We start from the raw sequence: 16,773 nt of genomic DNA on the forward strand, positions 1-16,773 counted from the left end.
GCAACTTTCAGGGATCTATGTACATGGACACCTAGATCCCTCTGCTCATCCACACTTTCAAGAACTTTTCCATTAGCCAAATATTCCGCATTCCTGTTATTCCTTCCAAAGTGAATCACCTCACACTTCTCTACATTAAACTCCATTTGCCACCTCTCAGCCCAGCACTGCAGCTTATCTATATCCCTCTGTAACCTGCCACTTCCTTCCACACTATCGACAACACCACCGACTTTAGTATCGTCTACAAATTTACTCACCCACCCTTCTGCGCCTTCCTCTAGGTCATTGATAAAAATGACAAACAGCAACGGCCCCAGAACAGATCCTTGTGGTACTCCACTTGTGACTGTACTCCATTCTGAACATTTTCCATCAACCACCACCCTCTGTCTTCTTTCAGCTAGCCAATTTCTGATCCACATCTCTAAATCACCCTCAATCCCCAGCCTCCGTATTTTCTGCAATAGCCTACCGTGGGGAACATTATCAAACGCTTTGCTGAAATCCATATACACCACATCGACTGCTCTACCCTCGTCTACCTGTTCAGTCACCTTCTCAAAGAACTCGATAAGGTTTGTGAGGCATGACCTACCCTTCACAAAGCCATGCTGACTATCCCTGATCATATTATTCCTATCTAGATGATTATAAATCTTGTCGTGTCTCTTATACTCCGCCTTCAGGGCGGGGCTAGAGGTCAACGGCCAACCAGGACCCGGGATCTGTCAGCCAATGACATTAGGGCTTCCAGTCCCACATGACCCCCAATACATACTACCACATTCACCCCTTGTCAAAAATGAACCCGGCGGGGTGATGCTTCGTATGGTGGTAAGGGTTTACAGGGCTGGTCCTGGGAGGAAAAAAAACATTCACATGGTAATACAGTATTGTACAATTTTGTCCTGTTTCAACTATTTACAGAAGGTATCGGGAGAAAAGCAAAATGTTCTTGTGAAAAGTCCATATTTTGATTTAGATCGACGCCACAAGTCGGTCGGGCGGTCTGGTCGTCCGTGTCGATCGCCTCGGCCCCGGTGGTGGTGGTGGTGCTTGTACCGGTGTTGTCGTCTCCGGGAGCCTTACGGTTTCAGCTTGGGCTTTATTCTTGGTCGGCCCTGAGGGGAGGGGAACCGATCCTCCTGGGAAGGGGGTGGTCGCGGGGTGCGGCGGTGGCAGGAAGGGGGTGATTGGTGTCAGGGGTGTGTGTGTGTTGCCGGCGGGCGCCAGATCCCGCAGGGAGACCGTGTCCTGTCGGCCGTCGGGGTACTCCACGTAAGCGTACTGCGGGTTCGCGTGGAGGAGGTGAACCCTTTCGACCAACGGGTCCGCCTTATGTGCGCGCACATGCTTTCGGAGCAAGATGGGTCCTGGGGCCGCCAGCCAGGTTGGCAGTGACGTTCCAGAGGAGGACCTCCTAGGGAAGACAAGGAGACGCTCATGAGGCGTTTAATTAGTGCTCGGTACATAATAACGACCGGATGGAGTGGAGAGCGTCCGGGAGGACCTCCTGCCACCGTGAAACTGGGAGGTCCCTGGACCGTAGGGCCAGTAGGACGGCCTTCCAGACCGTGCCGTTCTCCCTCTCTACTTGCCCGTTCCCCCGGGGGTTGTAGCTGGTCGTCCTGCTTGAGGCTATGCCCTTACTGAGCAGGAACTGGCGCAGCTCGTCACTCATGAAAGAGGACTCCCTGTCGCTGTGGACATATGCGGGGCAACCGAACAGTGTGAAGATGGTGTTCAGGGCTTTAATGACTGTGGCCGCGGTCATGTCAGAGCAGGGAATGGCGAATGGGAAGCGGGAGTATTCGTCCACCACATTAAGAAAATATGCATTGCGGTCGGTGGAGGGGAGGGGCCCTTTGAAATCGAGGCTAAGGCATTCAAAGGGGCGGGAAGCCTTAATCAGGTGCGCACCATCCGGCCTGAAAAAATGCGGTTTGCATTCCGCGCAGATGTGGCAGTCCCTTGTGACTGTACGGACCTCCTCTAAAGAGTATGGGAGATTTCGGGACTTGATGAAGTGGAAAAACCGAGTGACCCCCGGGTGGCAGAGGTCCTCGTGGAGGGTTTGGAGGCGGTTAATTTGTGCGTTGGCACATGTGCCGCGGGATAGGGCATCGGACGGCTCGTTCAGCTTTCCGGGACGATACAAGATCTCGTAGTTGAAGGTGGAGAGCTCGATCCTCCACCTTAAGATTTTGTCGTTATTGATTTTGCCCCGCTGTGCATTATCGAACATGAAGGCTACCGACCGTTGGTCAGTGAGGAGAGTGAATATCCTGCCAGCCAGGTAATGCCTCCAATGTCGCACAGCTTCCACTATGGCTTGAGCTTCCTTTTCCACTGAGGAGTGGCGGATTTCTGAGGCGTGGAGGGTTCGGGAGAAAAAGGCCATGGGTCTGCCCGCTTGGTTAAGGGTGGCCGCTAGAGCTACGTCGGAGGAGTCGCTCTCGACCTGGAAGGGGAGGGACTCGTCGATGGCGCGCATCGTGGCCTTTGCGATATCCGCTTTGATGCGGCTGAAGGCCTGGCAAGCCTCTGTCGACAGAGGGAAGGTCGTGGTCTGTATTAGGGGGCGGGCCTTGTCTCCGTACTGGGGGACCCACTGGGCGTAGTATGAAAAAAACCCCAGGCAGCGTTTCAGGGCTTTTGGGCAGTGCGGGAGGGGGAATTCCATGAGGGCGCGCATACGTTCGGGGTCGGGGCCTATTATCCCATTGCATACTATGTAGCCCAGAATGGCTAGCCGATTGGTGCTAAAAACGCACTTGTCCTCGTTGTACGTGAGGTTCAAGGCTTTGGCAGTCTGGAGGAATTTTTGGAGGTTGGCGTCGTGGTCCTGCTGGTCGTGGCCGCAGATGGTTATATTGTCGAGATACGGGAACGTGGCCCGCAACCCATGTTGATCAACCATTCGGTCCATCTCCCGTTGGAAGACCGAGACCCCGTTTGTGACGCCAAATGGGACCCTTAGGAAATGGTATAATCGCCCGTCTGCCTCGAAGGCTGTGTACTTGCGGTCACTTGGGCGGATGGGGAGCTGATGGTAGGCGGACTTGAGGTCCACGGTGGAGAAGACTTTATATTGGGCAATCCGATTGACCATGTCGGATATGCGGGGGAGAGGGTACGCGTCTAGTTGTGTGTACCTATTGATGGTCTGGCTATAGTCTATGACCATCCTTTGTTTCTCCCCTGTCTTCACTACTACCATCTGCGCTCTCCAGGGACTATTGCTGGCCTGGATTATGCCCTCCTTTAGTAGCCGCTGGACTTTGGACCGAATGGAGGTCCGGTCCTGGGCGCTGTACCGTCTGCTCCTAGTGGCGACGGGTTTGCAATCCGGGGTGAGGTTTGCAAACAAGGACGGGGGTTGCACCTTGAGGGTTGCGAGGCCGCAGATAGTGAGTGGGGGTATTGGGCCGCCGAATTTGAACGTAAGGCTCTGTAGATTACATTGGAAATCTAATCCCAGTAAGGTGGGGGCGCAGAGTTGGGGAAGAACGTTTAGTTTGTAGTTTTCGAACTCCCTCCCCTGCACCGTTAGGGTAACTATGCAGAATCCTTGGATCTGTACGGAGTGGGATCCTGCAGCTAGGGAAATCTTTTGTGCGCTGGGGTAGGTGGTCAAGGAACAGCGTCTTACCGTGTCGGGGTGGATAAAGCTCTCCGTGCTCCTGGAGTCGACTAGGCATGGTGTATCGTGGCCGTTTATTAGCACCGTTGTTGTCGTCGTCTGGAGTGTCCGGGGCCGAGCTTGATCGAGCGTAACCGAAGCGAGCCGTGGTTGTAGTAGCGGGGTGGGGTCCGTTGTTGCCGTCCAAGATGGCGTCGGGGATGAACAAAATGGCCACCCCCATACATCGCACATGGCTGGGGGGTCACAAGATGGCAGCGGGGGTGGACAAAATGGCCACCCCCACGCGTCGTAGAGGTTTGGGGTGGTCCAAGATGGCGGCGCCCTTCCTCCCCTCGTGGTGGCCGGGACCCAAAATGGCGGCGTCTGCAGATCGCACATGGGGCGCTGGGGGGGTTGGGGAGCGTTAGGATCGCGCGGGGCTCCCTCCTCTCCGGGGACAGCGGTGGTCGGGACCCAAGTTGGTAGCGCCGGCGGGTCAGACGTGGAGCGCGGGGGGGGGGGGGTTGGGGGGGCGTTAGAGACGGCCAGAACTCCCTCTTCTCCGTGGGGAGTGGTGGTCGGGACCCAAAGTGGTAGCGCCGGCGGGTCATACATGGGGCGCGGGGGGGGGGGGTTGGGGAGCGTAAGCGGCGTGCAGGGCTCCCTGTTCTCCCGGGACCGCGGTGGTCGGGACCCAGAGCGGCTGCGCCTGCGGGTCGTACATGGGGCGCGGGGGGGGAGTTGGGGAGCGTAAGCGGCGTGCAGGGCTCCCTGTTCTCCCGGGACAGCGGCGACCTCGCGGGACCGGCACACAACCGCGAAATGGCCCTTTTTCCCGCAGCTCTTGCAGATTGCTGCGCGGGCCGGGCAGCGCTGTCGGGGGTGTTTCGCCTGGCCACAGAAATAGCAGCGGGCGCCCCCGGTGCGACTTGGCGTCTGAACCGCGCAAGCCTGTGGGGTGTCCGGGGGGGGGGGGGGGGTGGGTTTGTCGCGACGGGTACATACGGAGCCCAATGGGCTGCCGCGTGGTCGGGGCCGTAGGCGCAGGTATTATGCGCGGCCACGTCTAGGGAGGCTGCTGGGGCCCGTGCCTCTGAGAGTCCTAGCGACTCTCTTTCTAGAAGTCTTTGGCGGATTTGGGAGGAATTCATACCTGCCACAAAAGCATCGCGCATTAACATGTCCATGTGTTCATTTGCGTTCACCGAAGGGCAGCTGCAGGCTCGTCGTAGAATTCGTCCATCGATTCTCCGGGACCTTGCCGTCTCGTCGCGAGCTGGTAGCGAGCGTAGATTTGGTTAACTGGGCAGACATAGAGACTTTTCAGTGCTGCGAACGCCGTCTGGAAATCCTCCGAGTCTTCGATGAGGGAGAAGATCTCCGTGCTCACCCTCGAGTGCAGGACCTGTAGTTTTTGGTCTTCTGTGACCCGGCCGGTGGCCGTTCTGAGGTAGGCCTCGAAGCAAGTCTGCCAGTGCTTGAAGGCTGCTGCCGCGTTCTAAGTCTGCCAGTGCGTGGGGGCTGATCCTCAGGCATTCCGGAATGATCCTGAGCTCCATAGTCCTTTTTAGGCACGCTTAATAAATTGTAGCGCACAAAGACTCCGTGAGACGAATAGAGTGAAGTCGATGAGGCTTTATTAAGCGTGTCTGTTCCCCCACAGCTCGATAGTAGAATGGCCTGTGGGGGAGGACTCTGACTTCTTATACTCCGCCTTCAGGGCGGAGCTAGAGGTCAACGGCCAACCAGGACCCGGGATCTGTCAGCCAATGACATTAGGGCTTCCAGTCCCACATGACCCCCAATACATACTACCACAGAGACTTACCTCCCAGAAATCACTTCCGCACTGCTCCCGCTGAAATTGACTAACCAGCTCCGCTCCCGCTGAAATCGACTCGTGCTTCCAACGGGAGAGCAAATCACCACTGAGCTCTGGCAGAACCGTCTCCAAAACAGAGAATCAGCCCAACGTATTTCCATAAATAAGGGACCAAAACTGCTCCCAGTGCCCCAGATGTGGTCTCACCAGTACCTTGTCCAGCTGCAGCAAGACTTCCCCACTCTGAAACTCCAACCCCCTGGAATGAGGGCCAATATTCCATTACCTTTCCCGGTTACCCGCTGCCCCGGTCTGCTAGCTTTCTGTTTTTCGTGCACAAGTCCCCCAAGTCCCTTTTGTGTTGCAGCTTTCTGCAGTTTTTCCCCATTGAAATAATTTTGTTCTCCCTTCCAAGATGAACACCTTCACATTTTCCCACATTCTACTCCATTTGCCAACTTTCTGCTCACTTACTTAACCTGTCAATATCTCTTTCCAAACTGTTTGTATCCCTCCCACAACTTGCCTTTCCCCCTATTTTAGTGTCGGCTGTAAATTTGGCTGCAGTCCATTCACTTCCTCCAAGTCAGAGAGAAATATTGTAAACAGTGTCGGTCCCAGCACTGATCCCTGTGGAACCCCACTGGTTACAGGTCACCAACCTGCCCAGTATCCTATTTTTATTCTTCATTAATGGAACCTGGGCATCGCAGGCTGTGCCAGCATTTACTGCCCATCCCTAATAGCCATCGAGAGGGTGTTTAAGAGTCAATCACATTGCTGTGGGTCTGGAGTTACGTGTAGGCCAGGCCGGGTAAGGACGGCAGGTTTCCTGCCCTAAAGGACATTCGTGAACCAGGTGGGTTTTTACGACAATCGACAATGTTTCATGGTCATCATCAGACTTTTAATTCCAGATTTTTATTGAATTCAAATTTCACGATCTGCAGTGTCAGGATTTGAACCCGGGTCCGCAGAGCATTGCCCTGGTTTACTGGTCCAGTGACAATATCGCTACGCCACTGCCTCCCCCACTCGCTGTTTCCTGCCCATCAACCAATTCTCTATCCATGCCAATATACAGCTCCCAACACAGTGAGCTCTTATATTACGACTTAACCTGTTGTGAAGTACCTTGTCGAAAACCTTCTGGAAGTCTAAATACAGCACATCTACTGGTTTCCCTCTGTTCCCTCTGTTTGAAACTTCTTCGAAAAACTTGAATGAATGAATCAGACACGATTTCTCTTTCATGAATCCTTGCTGATTCTGCTCGGTTAGATTGTGATTTTCCAAATGTGCTTCCAATACTTCCTTAATCATTGATTCCAACATTTTTCCAACAATAGACGTTAGGCTAACTGGCCGATAGTTACCGCGTTTTTTGTCTTCCTCCCTATTTGAATAGCGGTGTCCCACAGGCAGTTTTCCAATTTCCAGAACTTCTCCAAAATCCAAAGATTTTTGGAAAATTACAACCAATGTATGCAGGATCTCTGTCGCTTCTTCTATTTGGATCCTGGGGTGTAAGGCATGAGGGTCAGGGACTAATCTGCCTTCAGCCACATTAGTTTGTCTAATGCTACTTCTGCAGTAATAATGATGGTATTTAATTCCTCCGCTGTATTCTCAGTATTAATGGGATGTTCGCAGTATCTTCCACTTAGAGACTGACATTCACTGACAGTTACACAAACAACAAACACATTACAGACAAACAACTTGAATTTATACATTTCCTGGAACAGAGTGAAACATTAGGTGTCATTTCCCAGGATTGACGATCAGGCAGAGTGGTGTACACTCAGCCCCATTCTCAATGGAACTGTCTTCATTTCCCTTCTGATGGCCTCACCCTTCACATACCTGAGAAACATGTTCCTCCTGGGGGGCAGCTGGACTTTGTGCTTAGCTCTGCACAGGTCAACGGGCAGGTGGCACAGTCATGCACGACAAACTCTCCAGGACATTGCTGTGTGTTTGGACAATCCTCCAAATTACACGGAGCTGCAGAAATAGAATTAAAACTGGTGTCAACATCATAGCATCAAAGCAGGATAGAAATTAACCTTGGTAAAGAGGGAGGAAACTGAAAACATGCCAGAAATAATTAAAACAGATTGTCAGAGCTGCCATGAGTATTTAAAAAGGAGAGGAGCTGAAGTAAATGCTCTTTCCTTAGCGGGAAGGACAGGACAATTTATAATTGGGAATAAGGAAATTGTCTGCCTTCACTGTCTTCATACAATGAAAACATACCAGAAATTGTGGGAATCAATGGATCTAATGAGAGTGAGGGACCAAAAAATAATTAACACGAGTTGAGCAAAAACGCTGCGGCAAGTAATGGAACTGAAAGAAACTGCAGTTATTTCACAAATATTCAGCTTCCTCCATCATGTCCTTTTCTTTCCCGAGATTTCCCCCCACCCTTCCCCCCCCTCTCTTCCCCGTTACCCCTGGTCAAAACTCCCCAAAAGCTACCTTTTGTGAGGGCCACAAAGAATCCAGCACGAGTTTTAAGGATACAAAGTAATAACATTTATTTACAATAACATATATATATATAACAGTAGCAGTAACTTTCCTTGCTGCACACACCTTCCTGCTGGTTCCTGAACTGGCCAGCTTTATTTATACTAGGAGTTTACTAATGGTTTCTCCGTCCCCCTCATTGGGGAAGCTCATACTCCCACAGGATTGTGGGATAGTCATTAGTCCCCAGCCAATGGTAAGTAGGCAGGTTATAACATCCCTCACCCCCAAAGTCCAAGGAATCCACCGAAGACCCTGGCGAAGGAGGGCGTCGGACTCGTTTTGCCGCAGGCCGGACACCATTTGCACGCGGCGCTGGATCAGGCGGTGTGTAACGAGACGGAGACCGGCGCTTCCGTGATGAACGGCGCAACGGTTGTACATCCACGGCCCGTGGACCCGAGGATTCCCCCTCTGATGCATCCTGTGTCTCCATCTCGGAGCCAGAGTCTGCTGCCTCCATCACGTCAGCGTCTTTATCTCCATTCGGTCCCGTAACGACCTGCGCAGGCTTCGAGTGAGGCACCAGTGGAAGATTGTGAGGACTACCTTCCCTTGTCTCTGGTCTCTGCGGCTGTAGAAATGAGCTCCGGGGGCGGGGAATCTTTTGAGGGGATGGTCTTCTGGACCGAACCTGGTCTACATGTTTGCGCTGGAGACGACCCTGGGCTTGCACTTGGTAAGATATAGGGCCCGTTTGGCGAAAGATTACACCAGGAACCCACTGGGCACCACCAGCAAAATTCCGAACGAACACTGGGTCACCGGGCGCAAACTGCCGAATCGGCCGATGCCGAGAAAATCCCTGTCCCTGCCGTTCTTGTGTGCGGCGTACTTTTGCGCCAATGTCCGGGAAGACCATACTAAGGCGGGTGCGAAGTCTCCGGCCCATTAGGAGTTCTGCGGGAGCTACCCCAGTCACCGCATGGGGGGTGGTCCTGTACGTAAACAAAAAGCGAGCCAGTCTCGTTCTCGTGTCCATTGATCCGGAAGACTGCTTCTTTAGGCCTCTTTTGAATGTCTGCACTGCGCGCTCCGCCAACCCATTGGAAGCCGGGTGGTAAGGGGCAGTGCGGATATGGCGGATGCCGTTCATCTTCGTGAACCTCGCAAACTCCTCACTCATGAATGGAGTGCCGTTATCCGTGACCAGCACCTCGGGGAGGCCATGCGTACTGAAGGACAAACGCATCTTTTCAATTGTTGCGCAGGACGTTGTCCCCTGCATCTTATGCACCTCTAGCCATTTGGACTGGGCGTCAATTAATAGAAGGAACATGGATCCTTGAAAAGGGCCTGCGAAATCTGCATGTAAGCGTGCCCAAGGCCGCCCTGGCCATTCCCAGTGATGTAGGGCCGGCGGAAGCTTCTGATGCTCCTGGCAAATGGAGCAGTTTTGGGCCACCTTCTCAATGTCGGTGTCGAGGCCTGGCCACCAGACATAACTCCGGGCCAACATTTTCATTTTGGTCACACCTGCTAATCCATTGTGCTTTGCACGCGTGGGTTTGAATCCCATCTTCGTCGCCAGTTTTGTAAGGGCCACGAAGAATCCAGCACGAGTTTTAAGGATACAAAGTAATAACATTTATTTACTATAACATATATATATAACAGCAGCAGTAACTTCCCTTGCTGCACACTCCTTCCTGCTGGTTCCAAACTGGCCAGCTTTATTTATACTCGGAGTTTACTAGTGGTTTCTCCGCCCCCCTCATTGGGGAAGCTCATACTCCCACAGGATTGTGGGATTGTCATTAGTCCCCAGCCAATGGTAAGTAGGCAGGTTATAACATTACCCTAACCCTGACTAATGAAATCCTGGGACAAAGTGAAACCTTCCCTCCGCCTCCTTCTCCAATTCTCGGCAGCCTTCGACAAGGTGACCACACCATCCTCCTCCAACACTCAACAACGGTCTGTCTGGGTGGGACAGCTCTCCCCCAGCTCCACATCCTCCCCCCCACCCCCCCCATGGCCTGTCTGGGTGGGACAGCTCTCCCCCAGCTCCACATCCTCCCCCCCACCATGGTCTTGCTGGGTGGGGCAGCTCTCCCCCCCCCCCATGGTCTGTCTGGGTGGGGCAGCTCGCCCCGCCCCCCTCCCCCCCCATGGTCTGTCTGGGTGGGGCAGCTCTCCCCGCGCCCCTCCCCCCCCATGGTCTGTCTGGGTGGGGCAGTTCTCTCCCAGCTCCACATCCTCCCCCCCCCATGGTCTGTCTGGATGGGGCATCTCTTCCCGCCCCCCCCCCCCGGTATGGCTGGGTGGGGCAGCTCTCCCCCAGCTCCATTCTTATCCATCTCATAGCAATCCGAATGGTTTCTCTGCTGTTTCCACACCGATATCTCTGGACCTATCCAAGGGTCTCTCCTTGCTCCCGTTCTGTTTCTCATCTTCATTCTGCCCATCGGTGGTATTATCCGAAAGCTCAGTGTTAGTTTTCACATCCTCACCCCCAACACCCAGCTCAGCCTCACCCCCAACACCCAGCTCAGCCTCACCCCCAACACCCAGCTCATCCTCACCCCCAACACCCAGCTCAGCCTCACCCCCAACACCCAGCTCAGCCTCACCCCCAACACCCAGCTCATCCTCACCCCCAACACCCAGCTCAGCCTCACCCCCAACACCATGCTCATCCTCACCCCCAACACCCAGCTCAGCCTCACCCCCAACACCCAGCTCATCCTCACCCCCAACACCCAGCTCAGCCTCACCCCCAACACCCAGCTCATCCTCACCCCCAACACCCAGCTCAGCCTCACCCCCAACACCCAGCTCATCCTCACCCCCAACACCCAGCTCAGCCTCACCCCCAACACCCAGCTCATCCTCACCCCCAACACCCAGCTCAGCCTCACCCCCAACACCCAGCTCATCCTCACCCCCAACACCCAGCTCAGCCTCACCCCCAACACCCAGCTCAGCCTCACCCCCAACACCCAGCTCATCCTCACCCCCAACACCCAGCTCATCCTCACCCCCAACACCCAGCTCATCCTCACCCCCAACACCCAGCTCAGCCTCACCCCCAACACCCAGCACATCCTCACCCCCAACACCCAGCTCAGCCTCACCCCCAACACCCAGCTCATCCTCACCCCCAACACCCAGCTCAGCCTCACCCCCAACACCCAGCTCATCCTCACCCCCAACACCCAGCTCAGCCTCACCCCCAACACCCAGCTCAGCCTCACCCCCAACACCCAGCTCATCCTCACCCCCAACACCCAGCTCAGCCTCACCCCCAACACCCAGCTCATCCTCACCCCCAACACCCAGCTCAGCCTCACCCCCAACACCCAGCTCATCCTCACCCCCAACACCCAGCTCATCCTCACCCCCAACACCCAGCTCAGCCTCACCCCCAACACCCAGCTCATCCTCACCCCCAACACCCAGCTCATCCTCACCCCCAACACCCAGCTCAGCCTCACCCCCAACACCCAGCTCAGCCTCACCCCCAACACCCAGCTCAGCCTCACCCCCAACACCCAGCTCATCCTCACACCCAACACCCAGCTCAGCCTCACCCCCAACACCCAGCTCATCCTCACCCCCAACACCCAGCTCAGCCTCACCCCCAACACCCAGCTCATCCTCACCCCCAACACCCAGCTCATCCTCACCCCCAACACCCAGCTCATCCTCACACCCAACACCCAGCTCAGCCTCACCCCCAACACCCAGCTCATCCTCACCCCCAACACCCAGCTCAGCCTCACCCCCAACACCCAGCTCATCCTCACCCCCAACACCCAGCTCATCCTCACCCCCAACACCCAGCTCAGCCTCACCACCAACACCCAGCTCATCCTCACCCCCAACACCCAGCTCATCCTCACTCCCAACACCCAGCTCATCCTCACCCCCAACACCCAGCTCATCCTCACCCCCAACACCCAGCTCATCCTCACCCCCAACACCCAGCTCAGCCTCACCCCCAACACCCAGCTCAGCCTCACCCCCAACACCCAGCTCAGCCTCACCCCCAACACCCAACCCAGCTCATCCTCACCCCCAACACCCAGCTCAGCCTCACCCCCAACACCCAGCTCAGCCTCACCCCCAACACCCAACCCAGCTCATCCTCACCCCCAACACCCAGCTCAGCCTCACCCCCAACACCCAGCTCATCCTCACCCCCAACACCCAGCTCATCCTCACCCCCAACACCCAGCTCATCCTCACCCCCAACACCCAGCACATCCTCACCCCCAACACCCAGCTCACCCTCACCCCCAACACCCAGCTCATCCTCACCCCAACACCCAGCTCAGCCTCACCCCCAACACCCAGCTCAGCCTCACCCCCAACACCCAGCTCATCCTCACCCCCAACACCCAGCTCAGCCTCACCCCCAACACCCAGCTCATCCTCACCCCCAACACCCAGCTCATCCTCACCCCCAACACCCTGCTCATCCTCACCCCCAACACCCAGCTCAGCCTCACCCCCAACACCCAGCTCAGCCTCACCCCCAACACCCAGCTCAGCCTCACCCCCAACACCCAGCTCAGCCTCACCCCCAACACCCAGCTCAGCCTCACCCCCAACACCCAGCTCAGCCTCACCCCCAACACCCAGCTCAGCCTCACCCCCATCTCTCTCCACTGTCTCTAAATTATCAGACCCATTGGGCAGGATTTTCCGACTCCCCGCCGGGCCGGAGAATCGCCGGAGGCTGGCGTGAATCCCGCCCCCGCCGTGTCCAGGGATTTGGCGGGGGCGGGAATTGCACCGCACCGGTCGGCGGGCCCAGCCCCGGCGATTCTCCTGCCCGTGATGGGCCGAAGTTTGAACGGTGGGACAAGACGGCGCGGGCAGGATCCGGGGTCCTGGGGGGGGCGTGGGGTGATCTGGCCCCAGGGGGTTCCCCCACGGTGGCCTGGCCCGCGATCAGGGCCCACCGATCCGCTGGCGGGCCTGTGCCGTGGGGGCACTCTTTTCATTCCGCCTTCGCCATGGTCTTCACTGTGGCAGAGGCGGAAGAGGCCCCCTCCCCTGCGCGTGCGTGGGGATGACACCAGCAGCCGCTGACACTCCCGCGCATGCGTCGCCCGGCGAAGACCTTTCTGCCCCGGCTGGCGTGGCGCCAAAGGCCTTTCCTGGCAGCAGGCGGGACGGCAACCACTCCGGCGGGGGCCTGGCCGCTCAAGGTGAGGGCTCGGCCCCGAGTGGTGCTGAGAATTCCGCACCTTTGTGGCGGCCCGACGCCGAGTGGTTCCCGCCATTCCATCCCGCCGGGACCCCCCGCCCCGCCGGGACCCCCCGCCCCGCCGGGACCCCCCGCCCCGCCGGGACCCCCCGCCCCGCCGGGTAGGGGAGAATCCCACCCCTGATCCGGAATCCTGCACTGGGGGAGCAGAAATCTCCAGTGGAATATTGGGAAGACTGAAGCCATTGATTTTGTTCCTCCTGTGAACTCCGTTCCGGCCATCTCCATCTCGCCACCCTGGCAACAGTCTCACATTGTCCCAATCTGTTAACGACCTTGGTGTCACACTTGACCCCCGAGATGTGCTTCCAACCTCATAATTACCCCATGGCCAAGATCCCCTATTTGCCTCTTTGTGATATCACCGGCATCACCTCATTCTCAGCTGATCGGCTGTGGAAATTCTCACCCAGTTCTTAACCATCCCGGACTGGACCATTCCAACATCTCCTGGCTCTTTTCCCACATTCTACCTCCGTAAACTTGGGGTCGTCAGAAACTCTGCTGCCTTGCCACACCCCAAGCCCTGTTAGAAAACAGAGAAAACAGGAGCAGGAGGAGGCCATTCGGCCCTTCGAGCCGGCTCCGCCATTCATTCTGATCATGGCTGATCATCAAGTTCAATACCCTGACCCCACCTTCCCCCCATATCCCTCGATCCCTTTTGTCCCAAGAGTTATATTCATGAAAAAATACAACATTTTGGCCTCAACTACTTCCTGTGGGAGTGAATTCCACAGATTCACCGCTCTCTGGGTGAAGAAATCTCTCCTCACCTCAGTCCCAAATGGTCCCCATTACCCTCTGTGCTCAATGACCCACACCAAACTCTGTTCCTCATTACCCTCAATGACCCACACCAAGCCACAGACAATAACACCATAAGACACAGGAGCAGAATTAGGCCACTCGGCCCATCGAGTCTGCTCCGCCATTCAATCATGGCTGATATTTTCTCATCCCCATTCTCCTGCCTTCTCCCCATAACCCCTGATCCCCTTATTAATCAAGAACCTATCTATCTCTGTCTTAAAGACACTCAGTGATTTGGCCTCCACAGCCTTCTGCAGCAAAGAGTTCCACAGATTCACCACCCTCTGGCTGAAGAAATTCCTCCTCATCTCTGTTTTAAAGGATCGTCCCTTTAGTCTGAGATGGTGTCCTCTGGTTCTAGTTTTTCCTGCAAGTGGAAACATCCTCTCCACGTCCACTCTATCCAGGCCTCGCAGTATCCTGTAAGTTTCAATAAGATCCCCCCTCATCCTTCTAAACTCCAACGAGTACAGACCCAGAGTCCTCAACCGTTCCTCATACGACAAGCTCTTCATTCCAGGGATCATTATTGTGAACCTCCTCTGGATCCTTTCCAAGGCCAGCACATCCTTCCTTAGATACGGGGCCCAAAACTGCTCACAATGCTCCAAATGGGGTCTGACCAGAACCTTATACAGCCTCAGAAGTACATCCCTGCTCTTGTATTCTAGCCCTCTCGACATGAATGCTAACATTGCATTTGCCTTCCTAACTGCCGACTGAACCTGCACGTTAACCTTAAGAGAATCGTGAACAAGGACTCCCACGTCCCTTTGTGCTTCTGATTTCCTAAGAATTTCCCCATTTAGAAAATAGCCTATGCTGAAATTCCTCCTTTCAAAGTGCAGAACCTCACACTTTTCCACATTGTATTCCATCTGCCACTTCATGGCCCCACTCTCCTAGCTTGTCCAAATCCTTCTGCAGCCCCCTTGCTTCCTCAATACTACCTGTCCCTCTCCAGATCTTTGTATCATCTGCAAACTTAGCAACAGTGTCTTCAGTTCCTTCCTCCAGATCATTAATGTATGTTGTGAAAAGTTGTGGTCCCAGCACCGACCCCTGAGGCACACGGCTAGTCACCGGCTGCCACCCTGAAAAAGACCCCTTTATCCCCACTCTCTGCCTTCTGCCAGTCACCAATCCTCTATCCATGCCAGGATCTTACCCTGAACACTACGGGCTTTTAACTTATTTAAAAATCTCCTATGCGGCACCTTGTCAAAGGCCTTCTGGAAATCTAAATAAATCACGTCCACTGATTCTGAAAGAACAACAAAGAACAAAGAAATGTACAGCACAGGAACAGGCCCTTCGGCCCTCCAAGCCCATGCCGACCATGCTGCCCGACTAAACTACAATCTTCTACACTTCCTGGGTCCGTATCCCTCTATTCCCATCCTATTCATGTATTTGTCAAGATGCCCCTTAAATGTCACTATCGTCCCTGCTTCCACCACCTCCTCCGGTAGCGAGTTCCAGGCACCCACTACCCTCTGCGTAAAAAACTTGCCTCGTACATCTACTCTAACCTTGCCCCTCGCCTCGTACATCTACTCTAAACCTTGCCCCTCACACCTTAAATCTATGCCCCCTAGTAATTGACCCCTCTACCCTGGGGAAATAGCCTCTGACTATCCACTCTGTCTATGCCCCTCATAATTTTGTAGACCTCTATCAGGTCGCCCCTCAACCTCCGTCATTCCAGTGAGAACAAACTGAGTTTATTCAACCTCTCCTCATAGCTAATACCCTCCACACCAGGCAACATCCTGGTAAATCTCTTCTGCACCCTCTCTAAAGCTTCCGCATCCTTCTGGTAGTGTGGCGACCAGAATTGAACACTATACTCCAAGTGTGGCCTAACTAAGGTTCTATACAGCTACAACATGACTTGCCAATTCTTATACTCAATGCCCCAACCAATGAAGGCAAGCATGCCGTATGCCTTCTTGACTACCTTCTCCACCAGTGTTGCCACTTTCAGTGACCTGTGGACCTGTACTCCTAGATCTCTCTGACTGTCAATACTCTTGAGGGTTCTACCATTCACTGTATATTCCCTACCTGTATTAGACCTTTCAAAATGCATTACATCACATTTGTCCGGATTAAACTCCATCTGCCATCTCTCCGCCCAAGTATCCAAACAATCTAAATCCTGCTGTATCCTCTGACAGTCCTCATCGCTATCCGCAATTCCACCAACCTTTGTGTCGTCTGCAAACTTACTAATCAGACCAGTTACATTTTCCTCCAAATCATTTATATATACAACAAACAGCAAAGGTCCCAGCACTGATCCCTGCGGAACACCACTGGTCACAGCCCTCCAATCAGAAAAGCTCCCTTTGTGGCAGCCCTGTTGCCTCACGGCGCCGAGGTCCCAGGTTCGATCCCGGCTCTGGGTCACTGTCCGTGTGGAGTTTGCACATTCTCCCCGCGTTTGTGTGGGTTTCGCCCCACAACCCAAAGATGTGCAGGTTAGGTGGGTTGGCCATGCTAAATTGCCCCCTAATTGGAAAAAAATGAATTGGGTACTCTAAATTTATTTTTTAAAAAGAAAAGCACCCTTCCATTGCTACTCTCTGCCTTCTATGGCCTAGCCAGTTCTGTATCCACCTTGCCAGTTCACCCCTGATCCCGTGTGACTTCACCTTTTGTACCAGTCTGCCATGAGGGACCTTGTCAAAGGCCTTACTGAAGTCCACATAGTCTCCTTTGTCTAATTTCCTTGTTGCCTCCTCAAAGAATTCT

At 54.6% G+C, this 16,773-nt stretch overlaps 1 protein-coding gene across 1 annotated transcript in view; it reads right to left on the reverse strand.

The window, feature by feature from the left end:
• Window positions 1–16,773, reverse strand: part of sspo (SCO-spondin) — a 1,206,999-nt gene that overhangs the window by 739,025 nt on the left and 451,201 nt on the right. Inside the window, 1 exon segment of the mRNA XM_072468611.1 lies at window positions 7,317–7,457. Coding sequence (XP_072324712.1) covers window positions 7,317–7,457 — 141 coding nt within the window.

The sequence above is a fragment of the Scyliorhinus torazame genome, chromosome 11, assembly GCF_047496885.1.
Source record: "Scyliorhinus torazame isolate Kashiwa2021f chromosome 11, sScyTor2.1, whole genome shotgun sequence".
Lineage (NCBI taxonomy): Eukaryota > Metazoa > Chordata > Chondrichthyes > Carcharhiniformes > Scyliorhinidae > Scyliorhinus > Scyliorhinus torazame.